This window comes from Ovis aries, chromosome 24, assembly GCF_016772045.2.
Source record: "Ovis aries strain OAR_USU_Benz2616 breed Rambouillet chromosome 24, ARS-UI_Ramb_v3.0, whole genome shotgun sequence".
Lineage (NCBI taxonomy): Eukaryota > Metazoa > Chordata > Mammalia > Artiodactyla > Bovidae > Ovis > Ovis aries.
This window is the reverse complement of record NC_056077.1, coordinates 26,724,604-26,741,223: the sequence shown is the minus strand read 5'-3', so window position 1 is coordinate 26,741,223 and position 16,620 is coordinate 26,724,604. Positions and strand designations below refer to the sequence as shown.

Here is a 16,620-nt window from a genome sequence, read left to right as displayed (position 1 = left end):
TAGAAAATCCCATGGAGAGGAGCCTGGTGAGCTACAGTCCATGGGGTGGCAAAAGAGTTGGCTACAACTTAGGGACTAGACAATAACAACAGGGGCCTTCTCTGGCGGTCTGGTGGCTAAGACTCCCGTACTCCCAATACAGGGGGCCCAGGTTCCATCCCTGGTCAGGGAACTAGATCTCACATGCAGCTGTCCAACTAAGACCTCGTGGAACCAAATAAATAAGTAAATAAACCGAAGATAGGCGGTACCTAGAGTGGATGGTGTGGACAGTGGGCTAAAGCGTTTGGGCTTTACCCTGGAGTCAGTGGGAAACCCTTTGGGGGGTTAAAAATTCAAAAGGCACAAGATCTGACCTGGATGGGAGGAAATCACCCTGATGGTGATATGAAGGGTGAAGAGATCAGATGATGAATCTTAAATTTGGGCACTGTCAATAAAGATCGGGGGTCGGGTTGAAAAAATATTGAGGATAATTCTATGCCATTAAGAAGTAGCTATGATTTTAACAATACCCCTGGGAGGCAGGCGTTTCCTCGTTATACAGAGAAGAAAATGGACTCAGCGAGGCGCGGTGACTTGGCCGAAGTCACACAGCCAGTTGGCGGCATAGCCCGGGGGTTTAGTCTGGCCTTTGTGGCGCCGCAGGACCCAGCACAGGATGTGGATCTGAGCCAGGCGGGTAGCGGCGGGAACTCGCCCCTTCTACTCAGTAAGTGCGGGAAAGCCCAGCGGATCGCTACTAAAAAGAACTGGTGCCCACAGACAGGAAGAGGGAAGCGAGGCGCGGAGAAGGAATGTTGGGTCTGGGCGGCCGCCGTAGGAGCGGTGCTCTCATCTCCATGGCAACAGCGAGAAGCGGCGGGAGGCCTCTGGGCGGTGCAGCTGCCGCGGCGGATTGGAGCGGGAAAAACGCGGAATCCGTGAACTGCCTGTGGCCCCAAGGGCGCAGGTGATGGGGTTAGGTCGGTGGAGGGAGCCCGGAGTTTAGGGAAAAACGGAGGGTCGGGCTGGGGCCTTCGAAGAAGGCGCTGCCCCGTACCCCCCGATCCTCACTGTTTGGGCCAGAGACCATCGTTGGGCCTCAGTTTCCCCAAACGGGAAATGGGAGGAGGAGAAAGGGCACCCGAGCCCAATGGCCCCTCTCAGTCACTGAGGCCCAAGACTTTCTCTCCTCTGCAGCTGCTGGACTGACCGGCGGTGTCCTGCCCCATGGACGTGAGTCTTAGGCCCCGTACCCCTCTCTGGCGCGGCCCCCTCGGCACCCCTAACTTACCTTGACTTTGCCTTCCTTGGCGCCAGGATTGGAGCTCTTTACCCAACATAGACCCTTCCAGCTCAGGACAAGAGCTGTGAGACAGAAAGAGAGTGCAGGGGTGGCCTTGCCAAGGCAGGGCACGCCGCACTCTGACAAGATGAGTTAGGAAATCAAGGAGGAAAAGCATCCCAGGAAGAAGGAACAGCATGGGCAGAGACGTGGATGTGAAAGAGAGGCCAGGGAATTGTCAGGACTGCAGTATGGCTGGAGTATAATGGGGGACAGAGGGAGAGGCAGGCAAGGCTAGACTAGAGCCTTTGTCGCGGAGATAAGAAGTTTGGACCGAGTCAGTGGGAGCCACTGATGGACTGTCAGGGAGGGAGGGATACTCAAGGACAGCTGATATGGAAAGGGGCACAACTTCAGAGTGCAAGACAGAGGCCAGTACTGTGGGCTGAGGGGTGGTAGAGTAGTCCAAGGGAAACAGAGACAAGAGGTCTGTTTGGAGAGGCATTCTGAAAGGAAGAGCGATAAGTCTTGGAAAAGTCTAGAATGACCAACAGGTCTCTGATAGTGCTGAAATGGGGATGACAAGAGACAAGGCAGGATTGGGGACAAGACGAAGATGAAGATGTTAGTTGCTATCGTGTCTGACTCTTTGCGACCCCATGAATTGTAGCCCGCCAGGCCCCTCTGTCCATAGGATTTCCCAGGCAAGAATATTGGAGCGGGTTGCTATGTCCTTCTCCAGGGGCTCTTCCCGACCCAGACAGTGTAGCCCTATTACTCTCTCCCCACCACATGGTGGCTGTTCCTTCCCGCTTCCCAGCTACCTCCTGTGTCCCCCCTGGTGTTTCTGTGTCCCCGCAGCCCCTCCACATCTCCACGTCACCCTTTCTTCCTGTGCTGTCCAGGCCTCCTCTAGCCTGTGGAATCCAACCCCGGCTCCCGTCAGCGGCCCCTCCCTGCTGCTCCCCATCCCGGCCATCGTCGTGCTCTCCGTGGGCATCTATCTGTTGCTGTTGGGTCTTGTGCTGCTGACCAGGCACTGCCTGCTGGTGAGGGGCCTGGTGGGGGCTGGAGTTTGGGCCCTGACAGGGGAAGAGGTCAGCTTGTCCCCCTATTTGCAGGCCCTTACCCTGAGACACCTTTGCCATTTATACTCCATATCGGCCCCTCACCTGGGCCAGGAGACCCTCTTCTCCTGTCCCCAGCTGAAACTTCTCCGGCCCTTCTCTCCAAAACCGAGACTCAGCTGTCCCTCCCAACCTGCCACCTGGCCCGGATCCTGAGCGCTGCCCTCTCCTAGGCCCAGGGCTGCTGCACAGACTGCAGCTCCCCCTGTAGGAAGCAAGGCGCCTCCAGGCCCCAAGACTGTTGCCAGACCTGCGCCGAAGCCTGTGACTTCCCCCTGCCCAGCCCAGCCCGCTACTTGGATGCCTGCTGCCCCCAGCCCGCCGAAGCTGTGAGTTCTCGTCCTGGCTCCTGGCCCCTGGCCCCTGAGTCCTGATCCCGGTATTCTCAATGCATTCACTTTTTTTTTCGGTTCAACAAAATTTATTACGGAGCAACTATTCTAGGCCAGGCCTAGTTCCAGGTTCTGGGTCAGGTGGAGACAGGCGAAAACAACATCAACAACATATCAGATATTTTCTGGTAATGAAAGCTTCTTGGAGAAAGAAGAGGAGGGCAGTAGCTGGAGAAAGGTGACCTATACCATGCAGGGCATACTTCGACCTCTGAAAATGGTAGTTAAAGCAGACAGAGCTCCTTCTGTTCTTGGAGTGAGTACAATGTTCTAGACACTGTGCGACTTCATTAACAACCTCCAGAGCTGGGTATTTTTAAAACCCTATGTACATATGTTTTTTGACTACAAAGTATACATGTAGGAATACACAGAAAGTACAAGTTACTTTATAAGCCAGCCCTGTAACCAAGGTTACTATGTTTGGTGTATGTCCCTGATATAGTAATACACATACAGTGTTATCACTGTTGCATTTCACTGTTGGTAAAAATGTATGCCACAGGGACTTCCTTGGTGGTCCAGTGGCTAAGACTGCACTCCCAATGCAGGGGGCCCGGGTTCGATCCCTGGTCAGAGAACTAGATCTCACATGCCACAGCTAAGACCTGGTGCAACCAAATAAATATTTTTTACAAAATGTATGCCACACCTACTATTTCCTCCCAGCTGCCACTTTCCCTTTTTAACCTGACATCACACCTTGGCTACCCGTCCACGCTTTTATCCTCCTTTTGCAGGGGGCATAACTTGGCGCAGGACATTTAGTTGCTTCTCCAGTGTTCCACAGTACAGTCTTGCAGAGCAAATTGCTCCATCGTGTGTAGAAACAGAACCTTCAGGGAGAAGCCTGGGTCACAGTGGACAGGCTGTTTTTGCATTTGTGGCTTTAAAGATGTTAAGTGTCATTGACCACCTTCCTAGGCCATGCTTATTTTGGGCTCAGAGATTTAGACAGCAAAGCTCCTGCCCTTGAAATGGGGACCTTCCCTAGGGAGGTAAGAGTGAGGGGAAAAGACCAAGCAGAACTTGGGCAGACTGCAGTTGCAAATCCCTGCAAGAAGTTTTGAGTTTCAAAATCAATTGCAGGGCAAGGAGTTCTCCTCTTTCAGATATAATCTGCTGATTTCTCAGGAGCAGCGCAGAGATGAGGCCCAGGGCTTGGGCTCCAGGGATTAAGGGGAAAAAGGAGAAGACCCTAGGTCCTCCAACCTCCTATTTTATAGGAAATTCAAAATGATTTCTTGTTCTCTGCCCTGGGGACCCCACTCCCTTCACCTTCTGTCTGTAGGAAGGGAGTGGTCAGGGGCTTCTCCTCCTCCCTGAGAATGAGGTGTGCTGTCAGGAGGGACTGACTCCTCCCATTGCCCTCTCCAGGGCTGCAGGGCATCCAAGCCAGGAGACCTGCAGGGCCTGATCCTACCCAGCTTCTGCCAGAGCCAGGACAGGCTCTAGAATGGTGAATGGTGGGGTGGGGTCATTCCATCCTTGGGCTGTCTTTCCACAAAGCACAGTAAGGCCTCTGTATTCTTCAGTTTCCTTATAGGAACAAAAGCAACTGCAAATATTCCAAAGCCCTTGCCTCTTCCACAGCTGTAGATATTGGGGCACACACAGGCCTCAAGCCTGGGCCAAGACACAAACCCAGGTTTCTCTTTCTCTCTCTGGGAGAAACTCACCTGTGCTACATCTTTCACAGGTGTGTCATGAGGGCCTAATTCATTCATTCATTTATTTATCCACTTACCAGAGTTGAGGCTTCCCTAGTGGCTCAGACAATAAAGAATCCACCTGCAATGAAGGAGACCCAGGTTCAATCTCTGGGTTGGGAAGATCCCCTGGAGAAAGGGAATGGCTACCCACTTCAGTATTCTTGCCTGGAGAATTCCATAGGCAGAGGAGCCTGGCAGGCTACAGTCCACCGGGTCACAAAGAGTCGGACATAACTGAGAGACTGACACTTCACACTACCAAAGACTTCGAAGTTACTGTTGAGGAACTGTGCTGGGCCCTGGGGGTGTGGTGGAAACAAGGTAGATGTGCCCCAAACGTCATGGGGCTTACGTTCCTGCAAAGGACAGGGAGAAATATGTAGGCAGTTAACATTCGAGTGTGAGAAATGATGCAATCTGGGACAGCTCTGGTTCTTAAGCGCCGGGTGTGATCAGAAGCAGGGGTGAGGCTTAAACAGAAAGCCAGGCATCTGGGCCCCATGCCCAGTAGATTTGGAATGAGTTGGAATTTGCGAATCTTTAGCAAGTTCTTAGATGGCAGACAAATACACCAGGGTTAAAGTGCAGGGTTAGAGTGCAACATATGTACTCATCATACTGCTCAAGGGTGAGAGCTGTGACCCGAAGAGCTCCCCTTGGTGAGAACTCACTGTGTGCCAGGCACCATGCTTCAGGCCTTCCACTAATTCCCCAAGTGACCCTGTGAAGGAGGTGTTCTACTTCCTAAATCCATTTCAGAGATGAGAAAAGTGTGTGTGTGTGTGAGAATTGCTCAGAGTGTCTGACTCTTTGTGACCCCATGGACTGTAGCCTGCCAGGTTCTTCTGTCCATGGAATTCTCCAGACAAGAATACTGGAGTGGGTTGCCATTCCCTTCTCCAAGAGATGAGAAAAATGAGGCTCAAATCACCAATCGGCCAAGCGTGGGGCTGAATTAGATTCAAACCCCGAGCTCCAAACAGTAATGATGACTGGCCCTTACAACCTCAGAGTGAAAGAAATCAGAGTGAAAGACGAGATAAATACGAGGGTTAACGGTCATGCAGAGCCCTTGTTTAAAAAGGCCTTGAAAAGCAGGTTCCTTACAGAAGCCACAGGGCTGCCAGCGAGAGTCAAAATATCCATTAGCTAGTTCTTAATGACTAGAGCCAAACCCTGCCAGGGGAGCAGAGCCAAGAAATGCTTTTAATACCCTCTTTTCTGAGGTGAGGGCAGTGTGGCCTCTCTCAGCCCCCAGTTCTGCACACAGAATGATGGTGCAGTCCTCCAAAAACCCATAGAGCTGACTTCAGCCTAGAGCAGAACTCCCCAGAGATGCCCCCAAACCACACCCCCATCACACACAAGGAAGCCGCTTTGCTCTCTCCCCTCCGCCATGATATACTTTTGCTTCCTCCTAGAGAATTCTTTTGGCAGGGACCAATGCACCCTCCCCTCACCGGAGCCCCTAGTGATATCTGATCTCACCAGTCATCCGACACCGCACCCCAAAACCTCAGCTCTTCTAAAGGTCATTCCCCTATTCCTGGCTTGGCCTGGAGTCTGATTGAGCTGTGCAACTGTGACTGTCACTAGCTCTGCCTCAGGCCTCAAGGAGCCAATCTTCTGTCACCCATCCTGGGTGTGACCCACTCCAGCCATTTGGCTGGACTCCAGTCCATGCCTGGAGCAGTGGCAGATCATCTGTGTCCCACGGCAGGAGCAGAGTGGATTGGAGCAGACCGGTTCTCCCTTCCTGTCTCTAAGGACATGCTGTTCCTATCCCATGAGAGGCAGACTTTCTGCCTCCCCTCTTCTTCTCTGCCTAGAGAGAAAATTTATTTGCTTTGATTGAATCACCCATTCAACGTTCATTTGTATCTCAGGCACCTGCTGAGCCTGAGTCCCCTGGTAGCTCAGTGGAGATAGGAGGTGAACTGTCCCTGCCTTAGCAATCTTGAAAGAAGTTAGTATTCACGGCCCTGGGAAGCAGTGGGATCAAAGCAGGATCGCAGGGCTGGAAGCAGGCAGGCCTGGCCTCATCCCAGCCCCCTTCCCTAGTTGTATTCCTTTGCATGATCACTCCCTCTCTGAACCTTCATTTCCTCTTTTGTAAGGAGGCCCTCTACTCAAGGTTCTGATAAAGAAATGTGACTCCTTTTAAATAGTAAAAAAAAAAAAAAAAATTAAATAGGAAAATTACCATTTTTAAGGAAAACTAAAAAGACTTTTTAAAATCATTCATGGACACAGTCTGTGCCTGGCACAGAGTAGGTGCTCAGAAATGGAAGGTGAATGACAGCCAGCTTGGTCTCAGGCCAAGAAAGAAATCCACAAAACCAGCAGGTGGTTTTCATCATAGAGTGTGTGTGCTTTCCCTGTCTTAATGACTTGCAATTGTATGGGGTCGTAAGCGTATAGTGGAACCATCTCTGAGCTGAACACTGGGGCGTAAGTGTGGGGCCAGGGCTAACTGATCTCTGGCCCTCAGTCTCCTCATCTATAAAATGGGAAGAAAGAAGGGATGTGCATGCATGCTAAGTTGCTTTAGTCGGGTCTGACTCTCTGCTTCCCCATGGACTATAGCCTGCCAGGCTCCTCTGTCCATGGGATTCTCCAGGCAAGAATACTGGAGTGGGTTGCCATGCCCCCCTCTAGGGGCTCTTCTCAACCCAGGGATCGAACTCAAGTCTCTGGAGTCTCCTGCACTGGGAGGCGGATTCTTTACCACTAGTGCCAACCGGGAAGCCTAAAAGAAATGACCTCCCCCCCAAATGACTTCTTCCAGCTCCTTCCAGTTGTTAGGAACATTGCCTCCTGGCTGATTTCTCAACATCACAAGGAGCTGATTTCTTCCCAGGAGTGGTGGATGGTACCCTCTGATCCACTGGGCAAGTGGGACTTTCCAGGCCTCTCTGTTCCCTTCTCCCTTGAAAAGGAAACAGCTCCAGGCTTTGGTGCCCTTCCCTCGCCCACCTCCCTCACCCCAACTCCTCTCCCGCAGGACTGGGCCCCTCGCTGCCCTCGCTGCTGCCCGCTCTGCGACTGTGCCTGTGCGTGCCAACTTCCTGACTGCCAGAGCCTCAACTGCCTCTGCTTTGAGATCAAGCTCCGATGACGATCCAGGGTCCCTGCTCTTTGGGGAGCGGCCAGCCCCCAGGGGCCACAGGCCCTGTTCCCTGAGGGGACTCAGGACACCTTTCTCCAGGCCATTGGAACCACAAATGGCCTGCCCAGCTCACCGACCTGGGAACCAGCAGTGGAGAGCCTGGCTCCCTGAAGAGCGGGACTCACAGAGCCCTTGGCCAACAGGACGGCAGCCCCTTGGCAGGGCCAGAAGAGAGAGGGGCTGGTGCTCCAGCAGGTCCCCCTGCCCTTGACTCCCCCTCCCCAAGTAACTGATCATATTTGAAGGTGAGGTTGGGGGACACTGCTCACCGTCCAGAGCATGGGACAAACTTGACTATCTGTAGGGTTACCCCAGGCACACCCTGTCCATGGACTCTTGGTTATTTTGAGGTGTGACTGTAGTGCCTGCCTGTGTGCTCTGCCTCTGAAGAATCAGGACAGCCCTGTGAGGCCCAGAGTCAGGGGATGGGGGGTCTGAGGAGGAGGCAGGGAAGGCCACAGGTCTGCATCCCCTTACCCGTCCTTCCTTCCTCACAGATTGCTGTCCAGAGATTTACTTCTCTTGACAGCCTGTTGAGGGCCTCAGTCTGGATGTCCAAGGAAGAAATCTCTGAAGTACCGGTGAGTGGGCAGGGGGCCCTCCCCGCTACCCCCAAAATAGGCAGGCCCACAAGCTTCTTCCCCATCCTTCACTTTAGGCCCCACGCTGGCGTGAATGTCAGGGGCTTCAGGTTTCCCTAAATATAGGTCCCTGCCAGGGGATCTGTGGTGAGCAAAGGGCAGGGGTCACCGGAGAAGGTCGGTTGGGGGGAGGGCGGGAGCTGCCTTATAACCCAGTCCGGGCGGGGCCTGGCTCACTCGCTGCTGACCAGGCTCGCCAGCGCCTTTGGCTTCCTCCTCACAGGTGGGCGCCAGTCGGACGGAGCGGGGTTGGGGTTGGGCTGAAGGCTCCGAGATTTAGGAGGGGGAGACCCGGCCGGTAGGATGGGGAGGCTCGGAAAGAATGTGGGAGCCAGACAGCCAGGGGGCGGATTTGATTTTGGAGAGGGAAGTCGGCGCCAGGGAGAAGTTTTGCAAGCACTCTGGCCCCATATCCCCAGACTTGCTCGGGCCGAGTGGCGGCCCGAGCGGGTTCCCGCCGGGTCCGGCTTCCCGCGGCGGGCGCGTGCGCACTCGCGGGCCACGTTGGCTCTCCCGGTCCCGGGAGCCGGACCTGCCGGGATGGAGCGCGGACGCGGCGGGGATACCCGCCGGGCGGGATACCCGGAACCGCTGCCGGCTCGCGCTCCGGGAGCCTGCCCGCGCTGCCCTCTCCTGCGCCCGGGCGGGCAGTCCCCGGGCCCCTAGATTCGGTTACAATGTGACACTCGCTGCCTCAGTGCCTCCGGAAGCTGGGGCTGCCCCAGACCGCCCGATGGGCCTGCGGGAGGGAAGCTGAGCCTCGCTGTTTTCGGGCTCTGCCACCCGCTTTTCCTCCGAACCCACCCCATTCCCATCTCCTCTGGGGCCCCAAATTCGGCTGAGTCACGGCGCCCCGAAGCACGCCAGGCGGAGGGGAGGGGGGTCGGGGGAGGAGAGGAGTTGGGGAGGGCCCCGGCGACCCGCGGGATGTGGCCCGAGTCACGTCCGAGGGGTAACGAGGGGGAAGGGCTCCGGTTCTCGCCGGACAGTCCCCGCCCAAGCGCCGCCTCCCGGCTTCGCCCTTCGGGGGCGGCCTTTCGCACATTTCCTCGCCTGCCATTGGACGCCGGGGCGCCTCCGGCCCCCTGCAAAGGGAAAAACCCGGCGCGGGGCGGAGCGGTGCCTTTATAAGGCCCGGCACCACCTCCTGCCCGCCCGCCCCCGCGCCCCGCCTCAGGAGTAGAATAGGCTGCGTTCCTCTTGGAACGCGCCGCCGAACCGGAGTCCTGGTGACGAGTGCCGCGTTCCCTCCCTCAGTCCACTCCGCCAGCCCTCCACCGCTGCGCCCCGCCAGCCTGCCCCTCTCCTGTGCCAGGTGAGCGCTCCCCGCCACGTGCGAAGGTCAGGGAGGGGGTCGTGGCGAAGGATCCCGGGGGCAGACGCGGTCGGGGGTCCGCACGGAGCCCCCCAACCCGGCCCCAGCATCTTCCTCCTCCGCCACCACCCACACGTTTGCTCCTAGCCCGGCCTCCCCGACTCTTCCAGCCTGAGCTCCCTGGGTTTGCTGCGCAACGCAGCAACCGCTCCGCGCGCTGAGTCACAGCGGGGAGGAAGGAAGCCAGGCGAGATGAAGGGCCGTTCCCCGCTCCCCTTTTCTTGTTAGGACTCCGGGTGCAAAAATGACGGCCCCTTTGCCTCTGCAGGGATCCTAGGAGGCATCGAGAGGTGGGAGCCAGCTCATTTACTGCCTCAGGGTTCCCAAAAGCGGGTGGTTGGTCCCTATCCTGGGAGACCGGTGCTCCTGGCCAGGAGGGGAAACCTCTTGGCAGCGCATGAAGCCCCATTAACACTTTCCCTATCTTTCCTTATCGGGTGACCTTGATTCTGAGCCTGGAACAGCTGCAGCCGCGGAGCAGACAGGAGCATTTTCAGGGGAAGGGGTGGGGCGCTTGCCTCTCCTCCACGTTGTCTTACCCTGCATGAGCAGTGAGGCCAACCCTCACTCCTTTCCTACGCGCCCCCCGCCCCCCCGGGCTAGGTTTCCTTCGCCGCCCTTTTCTGGGCTTCCGAGGACCACCCCACACCGCCACCTTTTTCCTAACACCCTCCCCCCCGCCTTGGGGGAGCAGCCTGACCTTGGGGTGTCCTTGAGGCAATGGAACCTGGGCCAGCCCTGGGATCTCAGGTGGACTGGAAGGAACACTCGTATCACAGCCAGAGATCTGAGTTCTAATCTCAGATCAGGCCCTTGGGTTGCTGTGTGGCTTGATACACAGCTTTTTTCCCTTCTCTGGCTTCTTTCAGATGAGAAGGTTGGGCCTGCTGCCTTCCGCACAACTTCTAATTCCAAAATACTCCGGTTTGGTTTTGCTTCAGGGCAAGGTGACCCCCATGGCACAGCGCAAGCCAGAAGGGTCCGGCTTCCACATGACCTGCCTGTCCATGGCTCTGGCCTATTCCTTTAGGCCAGATGCCAATATACAGCCCCACCCTCAGCTGGGTAACACCCAGAAACAAACAGAGTTAGGAAAGGTACAGGAGGCAGGCCTACTATAGGGAAGTTGGGTGTAAGGGAGAGCCTGGGGCAGGAAGTGCCCCGAGACCTGCCGGGAGTGGGGCAGGGGAGGTAGGAAACCTTTCCCCTGACCTCCAGGCAAGGGGCCCTGCTGGTTGGGAGACCAGGGGAAGACTCCACTAACTAGCCCTCCCCCATGTGTCTCCTCGCCCAGGAACTGACAGGCACCATGCCCCACCAATACCCAGCACTCACCCCGGAGCAGAAGAAGGAGCTCTGTGACATCGCTCACCGGATTGTGGCTCCGGGCAAGGGCATCCTGGCTGCAGATGAGTCCACCGGTGCGGGCAGGGCACAGGGGGAGGAGGGCCCAGGGGGTGGGGTTGAGCGGCTGACCCCTTTAATTCCCATGTGATGCTTTCCTCCAGGGAGCATTGCCAAGCGACTGCAGTCCATTGGCACTGAGAACACTGAGGAGAACCGGCGCTTCTACCGCCAACTGCTGCTGACCGCCGACGACCGCGTGAATCCCTGCATCGGGGGCGTCATCCTCTTCCACGAGACGCTCTACCAGAAGGCTGATGATGGGCGTCCCTTCCCCCAAGTTATCAAAGCCAAGGGCGGCGTCGTGGGCATCAAGGTGAGGGGGCTAGGCCTTGGGGTGGGAGATGTGAGATGAATGCGCGTGTGCTAAGTCGCTTCAGTCATATCCGACTCTTTGCAGTCCTATGGACCATAGCCCACAGCTTCCTTTGTCCATGGGATTCTCCAGGCGAGAATATTGGAGTGGGTTATCATGTCCTCCAGGTAATCTTTCCCACCCAGGGATCGAACCTGCTGTCTCTTATGTCTCCTGCATTGGCAGGCGGGTTCTTACCACTAGCACCACCTGGGAAGCCCAGTGAGATGGATGAGGGGCAAGGAAATCCAGGATAACAGGCAGGGGTTGGGGTGGGGATGAACTGGGTGGGGAGACTTGGGTGGAGTCTGCCCCGATCACCTCCAAATTGTGTGTAAGAAGCCAGTAACTTATGGGACTTGCTTGGCATTTTAATCCTTGTGATTTTAAAAGCCACAGGTTATGTTTATATCATTGAAAAACCAGAAGCTCAAGGCCATGAAGTGTTTTGCTCACACTTAGTAAATGGTAGAATTCAAGCTCTCTGTGTGTGCCTCTTGGGACCAGATACCATGGCTAAGTGAAACACTGGCAAACCAGAAGGATACTTGAGAGATGAAGTAAAGCTGGGACAGGGTGGGGCTACAGAGGAGAAAAAGGCTGTAGAGCAAGAGTTTTTGTTGTTGTTTTTTAAATACTATTTATCTGCTGTGCTTGGTCTTCGTTGCAACACCCAGAATCTTTGATCCTCGTTGCAGAACACGGGTTCTTTAGTTGCGGTGTGTGAGATCTAGTTCCCTGATCAAAGATTGAAAAAAGGGCACCAGAGACCACTTCCCATCCTATCTTGTTGCCCTCCACCCCAACAGGTAGACAAAGGTGTGGTACCCCTGGCAGGAACAAATGGCGAGACAACCACCCAAGGTGAGAACCGCTTAGTTCCTGGCCCTACCAACCAGCCCACCCTGGTCGGTACCCCACTGGGTGCCCAGGCCAGGTGGGAGCCACCTGCCCCCTCCGCTGGCCAGCTCTGACCCCTCTGTCCCCTCTTCAGGGCTGGATGGGCTTTCGGAGCGCTGTGCCCAGTATAAGAAGGACGGAGCTGACTTTGCCAAGTGGCGTTGCGTGCTGAAGATCGGGGAACACACCCCTTCTTCCCTCGCCATCATGGAAAACGCCAATGTCCTGGCCCGTTATGCCAGCATCTGCCAGCAGGTGGGCCTGTAGGTCCCCAGCAGGCCACGACCCACCTGATTCCATTCCAGTGTGTCAGCTGGCCTGCCACCCATCTGCCAGCTTATCCCAAGGCTCCGAATCCTCACCAAGCTCCAGGCTTGGGTCCATGAAGGGCTCTGCAGGCAGAAGGGCAGAATAGGGATTATGTGGGTGGATCTGAGGAGACAGCTAATCTCCTCCAATCTGTTTTGAATTGGGGAGGGCTGTGTAGCCAGGAGTCCTGGAGATAAGATCTTGGTGAATAGCTGTGGAGGGCTGGAGGTGGGGCTCTGGGTTAGGAGGCCTCACTGCTACCCTGTTCCTCACCCCACAGAATGGGATTGTACCCATTGTGGAGCCCGAGATCCTCCCTGATGGGGACCATGACTTGAAACGCTGTCAGTATGTAACCGAGAAGGTAGGTGGCCTGCCAGCCTGGGCAGTGAGGTGGGCTAGGGAGGTGGGCCGGGGCCCCTGGGGTGACCCTCGTCCCCCCAACTCCACCTCACCCCACTTCGGTCCCACCCTGCTGTAGGTGCTGGCTGCTGTCTACAAGGCTCTGAGTGACCACCACATCTACCTGGAAGGCACCTTGCTGAAGCCCAATATGGTAACCCCAGGCCACGCCTGCACCCAGAAATATTCTCACGAGGAGATTGCCATGGCAACTGTCACGGCACTGCGCCGCACAGTGCCCCCCGCTGTCCCTGGTGAGACCCATTCCTCATCTTGACCTCTGGGAGGTAGATGGACTTACCCGTGATCCTTGTGCCCATATGGTCTTGATTTCCAGGTCAGCTTCTAGGGCCTTCTTCCAGTCCCCTGGGTTGCTTGACTACAACCCCTCCCCCCATGTCACCCCCTCATTCTACAGGTATCACCTTCCTATCCGGAGGCCAGAGTGAGGAGGAGGCATCCATCAACCTCAACGCCATCAACAAGTGCCCCCTGCTGAAGCCGTGGGCCCTGACCTTCTCTTATGGCCGAGCCCTGCAGGCCTCTGCCCTGAAGGCCTGGGGTGGAAAGAAGGAGAACCTGAAGGCTGCCCAGGAAGAATACGTCAAGCGAGCCTTGGTAAGGATGGAGCAGGAGGCGGGCAGGGTGCTGGGGTGGACCGGATTCTAAGAAGGGACCTTCTCACTCTGGCTCCTCTCCCTTCTTAGGCCAACAGCCTTGCCTGCCAAGGAAAGTACACCCCAAGTGGTAAGGCAGGGGCTGCAGCCAGCGAATCCCTCTTCATCTCTAACCACGCCTACTAAGCCAACGTGTTCTAAGGCTGCCCCCTCAACACTCCAGGCCCCGTCCCCTCCCACACTCACTCTTGAAGAGAGGGGCTTCATCTGGGGCTCCAGGCTGCTCTTTCCCGTCACTCTTGCCTCCTTGTGACATTGGTGCCTGGTGTTGTCTGTGTACGCTAACTCCACTGTTTCCAGCCTACTGCCAATAAACAGCTATTTAAGGGGGAATCTGGTGTGCATGTCTGTGATCTCTAGGGCAGGGGAGGCCTGGGGGAGGTGGCAGAGCCCAGAGAAGAAAGAGCCCTTGCTTTATTTCTTTCTGAAGCAGAAAAGTAGGTGAAGGAGATGGACTCCTTTAGTACTCTGTTTGATGCTTACCCGGGGCTTCATGAGAAAAGCTTGTGGATTTTCTTCCAACCAGCCAGTGCTCTGCTCCTTCTACCAGCAGCATCTGATAAGGCCTTTACAGTTAGGAAGTGTGTGTGCAGCCTCCTTAGGAGGCTGCAGCCTCAGCCTCAGTTTTAGGCCCAGAACTCACAGGTATAGAAGGCCCCTGTGACATACATACAAAAAATAGCCACTGACAAAAAGTAAGCTGTCCTGAATCTGTAAACTGGGCAACATAAGTATTCTATGCTATGCTATGCTAAGTCACTTCAGTCAAGGACCCAAAGATGAGTGTTTCTTGAAGAGATGAATGCGATTACTGTTGCTGCTAAGTCGCTTCAGTCGTGTCCGACTCTGTGCGACCCCATAGATGGCAGCCCACCAGGCTCCCCCGTCCCTGGGATTCTCCAGGCAAGAACACTGGAGTGGGTTGCCATTTCCTTCTCCGATGCATGAAAGTGAAAAGTGGAAGGGAAGTCGCTAAGTTGTATCCGACTCTTAGCGACCCCATGGACTGCAGCCTACCAGGCTCCTTGGTCCATGGGATTTTCCAGACAAGAGTACTGGAGTGGGGTGCCATTGCCTTCTCCAAAGTATTCTATAGGAGTATGCTATTACCAATTCGTCCTTAAGACATCTTGCTGGGAAATGTATTGATTGAAACAAGATTATGAATGCATATCCTTAATACGGTTGAGCTCATCAGTCTTCCCATCTTTAAAAGGAGAAGGGCTGACTTCTGAGCTGTGGAACCCCTTGAAGAACCTGGGATCCTAACACCCACATCAACAACAGACAGACAAATATGTACCAACAGAACTGTGGCGCTCAGGTTCCAGGTTAAGAATTGAACCTCTGTGGCTTCTGCACTCAATGCAGCCAGAATGAGGGTCCTGCACTTACCCTATGTCATGCCTGGAACCCTTCCCCATTCACCCAGGCTGTGGAGTATACTAACGACACCAGATCTTTTCAGGTATTAAAGATTCTAGTCATAGCCAGGGACTGCATTAGTCCTGCCACTGCCCAAATTTCCTGATGTGAACTCTTTCCTGTCTGAGTGCCACTCTAGAGGAAGAAAAAACATTTTTCATCTTTCTGATCTCTGTACCTTCTGAAGTCCTACAGTCATCTGCATAGAAACCTAGCACCTCCTGGGAGTTGTTTGTCCTTTCCCTTTCTCTGCACATTTGCATTTGTTGCCTACATCCAAAACCGAGCTGTATCTAGTGTCCCTTCAAATCGGCCAGCCTCACTACTGTACCTAGCCTCACTCAGCTCTCTGTGAAACAGTCTGAAGTAAAGCAAATAAAAATTGAGGGTCCATAGAAGATAGCAAAATGGACATTCCAAAAGGCCTCTGGCACCAAGAAATTTGTTGAAAGACCAGTCACTTCCTCTGCCTGCAGCAAGAAACTAGGGAAGCAGAGGACTTCAAATGCCAGTTTAGGGTGTTTTTATAAAGTTTATAACAACAACGTGAACACCAGAAAGAGTAAGTGGCAGAAGGAGAAGAAATTAGAACTTAGGACACAGCTTCCTGGGTTCAAATCAACTTTGATTCAAATCCAAAGCTCTTAGCTATGCAACTGTGAACAAGTTACTTAACCTCTTTTAGCCAGTTTCCCTCTTAGAAAAACCAACACAACTGTAGACAATAAGCAGCTGAGTTCAAGGGATCATTCTGGAATCAGGGAGGTCATGTTGATTGAGGTATACGCTTGGTGTGGGGAAGGTGGAGTCCTTTTGGCTTCTAATTTCAGAGGTCCCCAGGGCAGATTTCTCTGGGGCTCTGGAAAGAGACTAGAATTCCTTCACCCACTGAACAAATACTTATGTATGCCAACTGGGTCCAGCCTTGTTCAAAGTAAGCCCTGGGCTGCAAGTGTGAACAGGACCAAGTTCCATCTCTCACGGATTGTAATGGGGGAAAGTGAAAGTGTTAATAGCTCAGTCGTGTCCAACTCTGCGACCCCATGCACTGTAGCCCACCAGGCTCCTCCATAAGATTTCCCAGGCAAGAATACTGGAGTGGGGTTGCCATTCCCTTCCCCAGGGGCTCTTGCCAACCCAGGGATCCAACCAAGGTCTCCTGCATTGCAAGCAGATTCTTTATCACTTAGCCACTAGGGATCAGTACTAGGGGAGGTCCATTAAAACAGGTAAACAAAAACTTGTAACCTAAAGCTACAAGGCGGTGGCCCGGCTTACTGAGTTTGAGGTCCCTATCAGCCTTCCCGGTGCCAATCAGCTTAGCCTACCACCACTTCCGCCCGCTCCTTGCCGATATCCGGTTCCTCCGGCTTATTGCCCTTCTTAGGCTTGAGGGGGTGGGGTAAGGGCGCGGCGCGGGAGTGGGAGTGCGTGTATGACGCCACATCCGGCTCGGGGCGGAACT

At 54.8% G+C, this 16,620-nt stretch overlaps 2 protein-coding genes across 9 annotated transcripts; both read left to right on the top strand.

Annotated features, from left to right (window-relative positions):
- Nucleotides 1-836: 836 nt before the first annotated feature.
- Nucleotides 837-8,360, top strand: LOC105604728 (keratin-associated protein 10-2). Of its 4 annotated transcripts, none has more exons than XM_042240073.2 (6): nt 837-952; nt 1,183-1,218; nt 2,173-2,316; nt 2,568-2,723; nt 7,503-7,912; nt 8,165-8,360. In XM_042240073.2, the coding sequence occupies exons 2-5, from the start codon at nt 1,213-1,215 to the stop codon at nt 7,614-7,616; spliced, it is 420 nt and encodes a 139-aa protein (XP_042096007.1). In that variant the 5' UTR covers nt 837-952; nt 1,183-1,212; the 3' UTR covers nt 7,617-7,912; nt 8,165-8,360. The 4 variants fall into 4 exon arrangements, with proteins under 4 accessions (XP_042096007.1, XP_027817860.1, XP_042096009.1 ...); XM_027962059.3 differs by having other exon boundaries at nt 837-965; XM_042240075.2 differs by lacking the exon at nt 2,173-2,316 and having other exon boundaries at nt 837-965.
- A 123-nt stretch (nt 8,361-8,483) lies between these two features.
- On the top strand, nt 8,484-14,063 carry ALDOA (aldolase, fructose-bisphosphate A). 5 transcript variants are annotated; one of them, XM_012104361.3, is made up of 10 exons: nt 8,484-8,531; nt 9,912-9,973; nt 10,978-11,104; nt 11,192-11,403; nt 12,252-12,306; nt 12,437-12,597; nt 12,932-13,015; nt 13,133-13,307; nt 13,472-13,671; nt 13,761-14,063. In XM_012104361.3, the coding sequence occupies exons 3-10, from the start codon at nt 10,993-10,995 to the stop codon at nt 13,854-13,856; spliced, it is 1,095 nt and encodes a 364-aa protein (XP_011959751.1). In that variant the 5' UTR covers nt 8,484-8,531; nt 9,912-9,973; nt 10,978-10,992; the 3' UTR covers nt 13,857-14,063. The 5 variants fall into 5 exon arrangements, with proteins under 5 accessions (XP_011959751.1, XP_011959750.1, XP_042095998.1 ...); XM_042240064.1 differs by lacking the exons at nt 8,484-8,531; nt 9,912-9,973 and adding exons at nt 9,518-9,623; nt 10,625-10,780; XM_027962049.2 differs by lacking the exon at nt 8,484-8,531 and adding an exon at nt 9,518-9,623.
- Nucleotides 14,064-16,620: the final 2,557 nt, after the last annotated feature.

Bases quoted from the DNA above. Each gene is read 5' to 3' on its own strand.
- LOC105604728 (XM_042240073.2), top strand. The intron at 2,317-2,567 runs GTGAGGGGCCTG...GCCCTCTCCTAG, and splicing joins TGACCAGGCACTGCCTGCTG to GCCCAGGGCTGCTGCACAGA. The intron at 2,724-7,502 runs GTGAGTTCTCGT...CCTCTCCCGCAG, and splicing joins GCCCCCAGCCCGCCGAAGCT to GACTGGGCCCCTCGCTGCCC.
- ALDOA (XM_042240064.1), top strand. From the start codon at position 10,640: ATGGCACAGCGCAAGCCAGAAGGGTCCGGCTTCCACATGACCTGCCTG. The intron at 12,307-12,436 runs GTGAGAACCGCT...TCCCCTCTTCAG, and splicing joins TGGCGAGACAACCACCCAAG to GGCTGGATGGGCTTTCGGAG. The intron at 12,598-12,931 runs GTGGGCCTGTAG...CTCACCCCACAG, and splicing joins ATGCCAGCATCTGCCAGCAG to AATGGGATTGTACCCATTGT.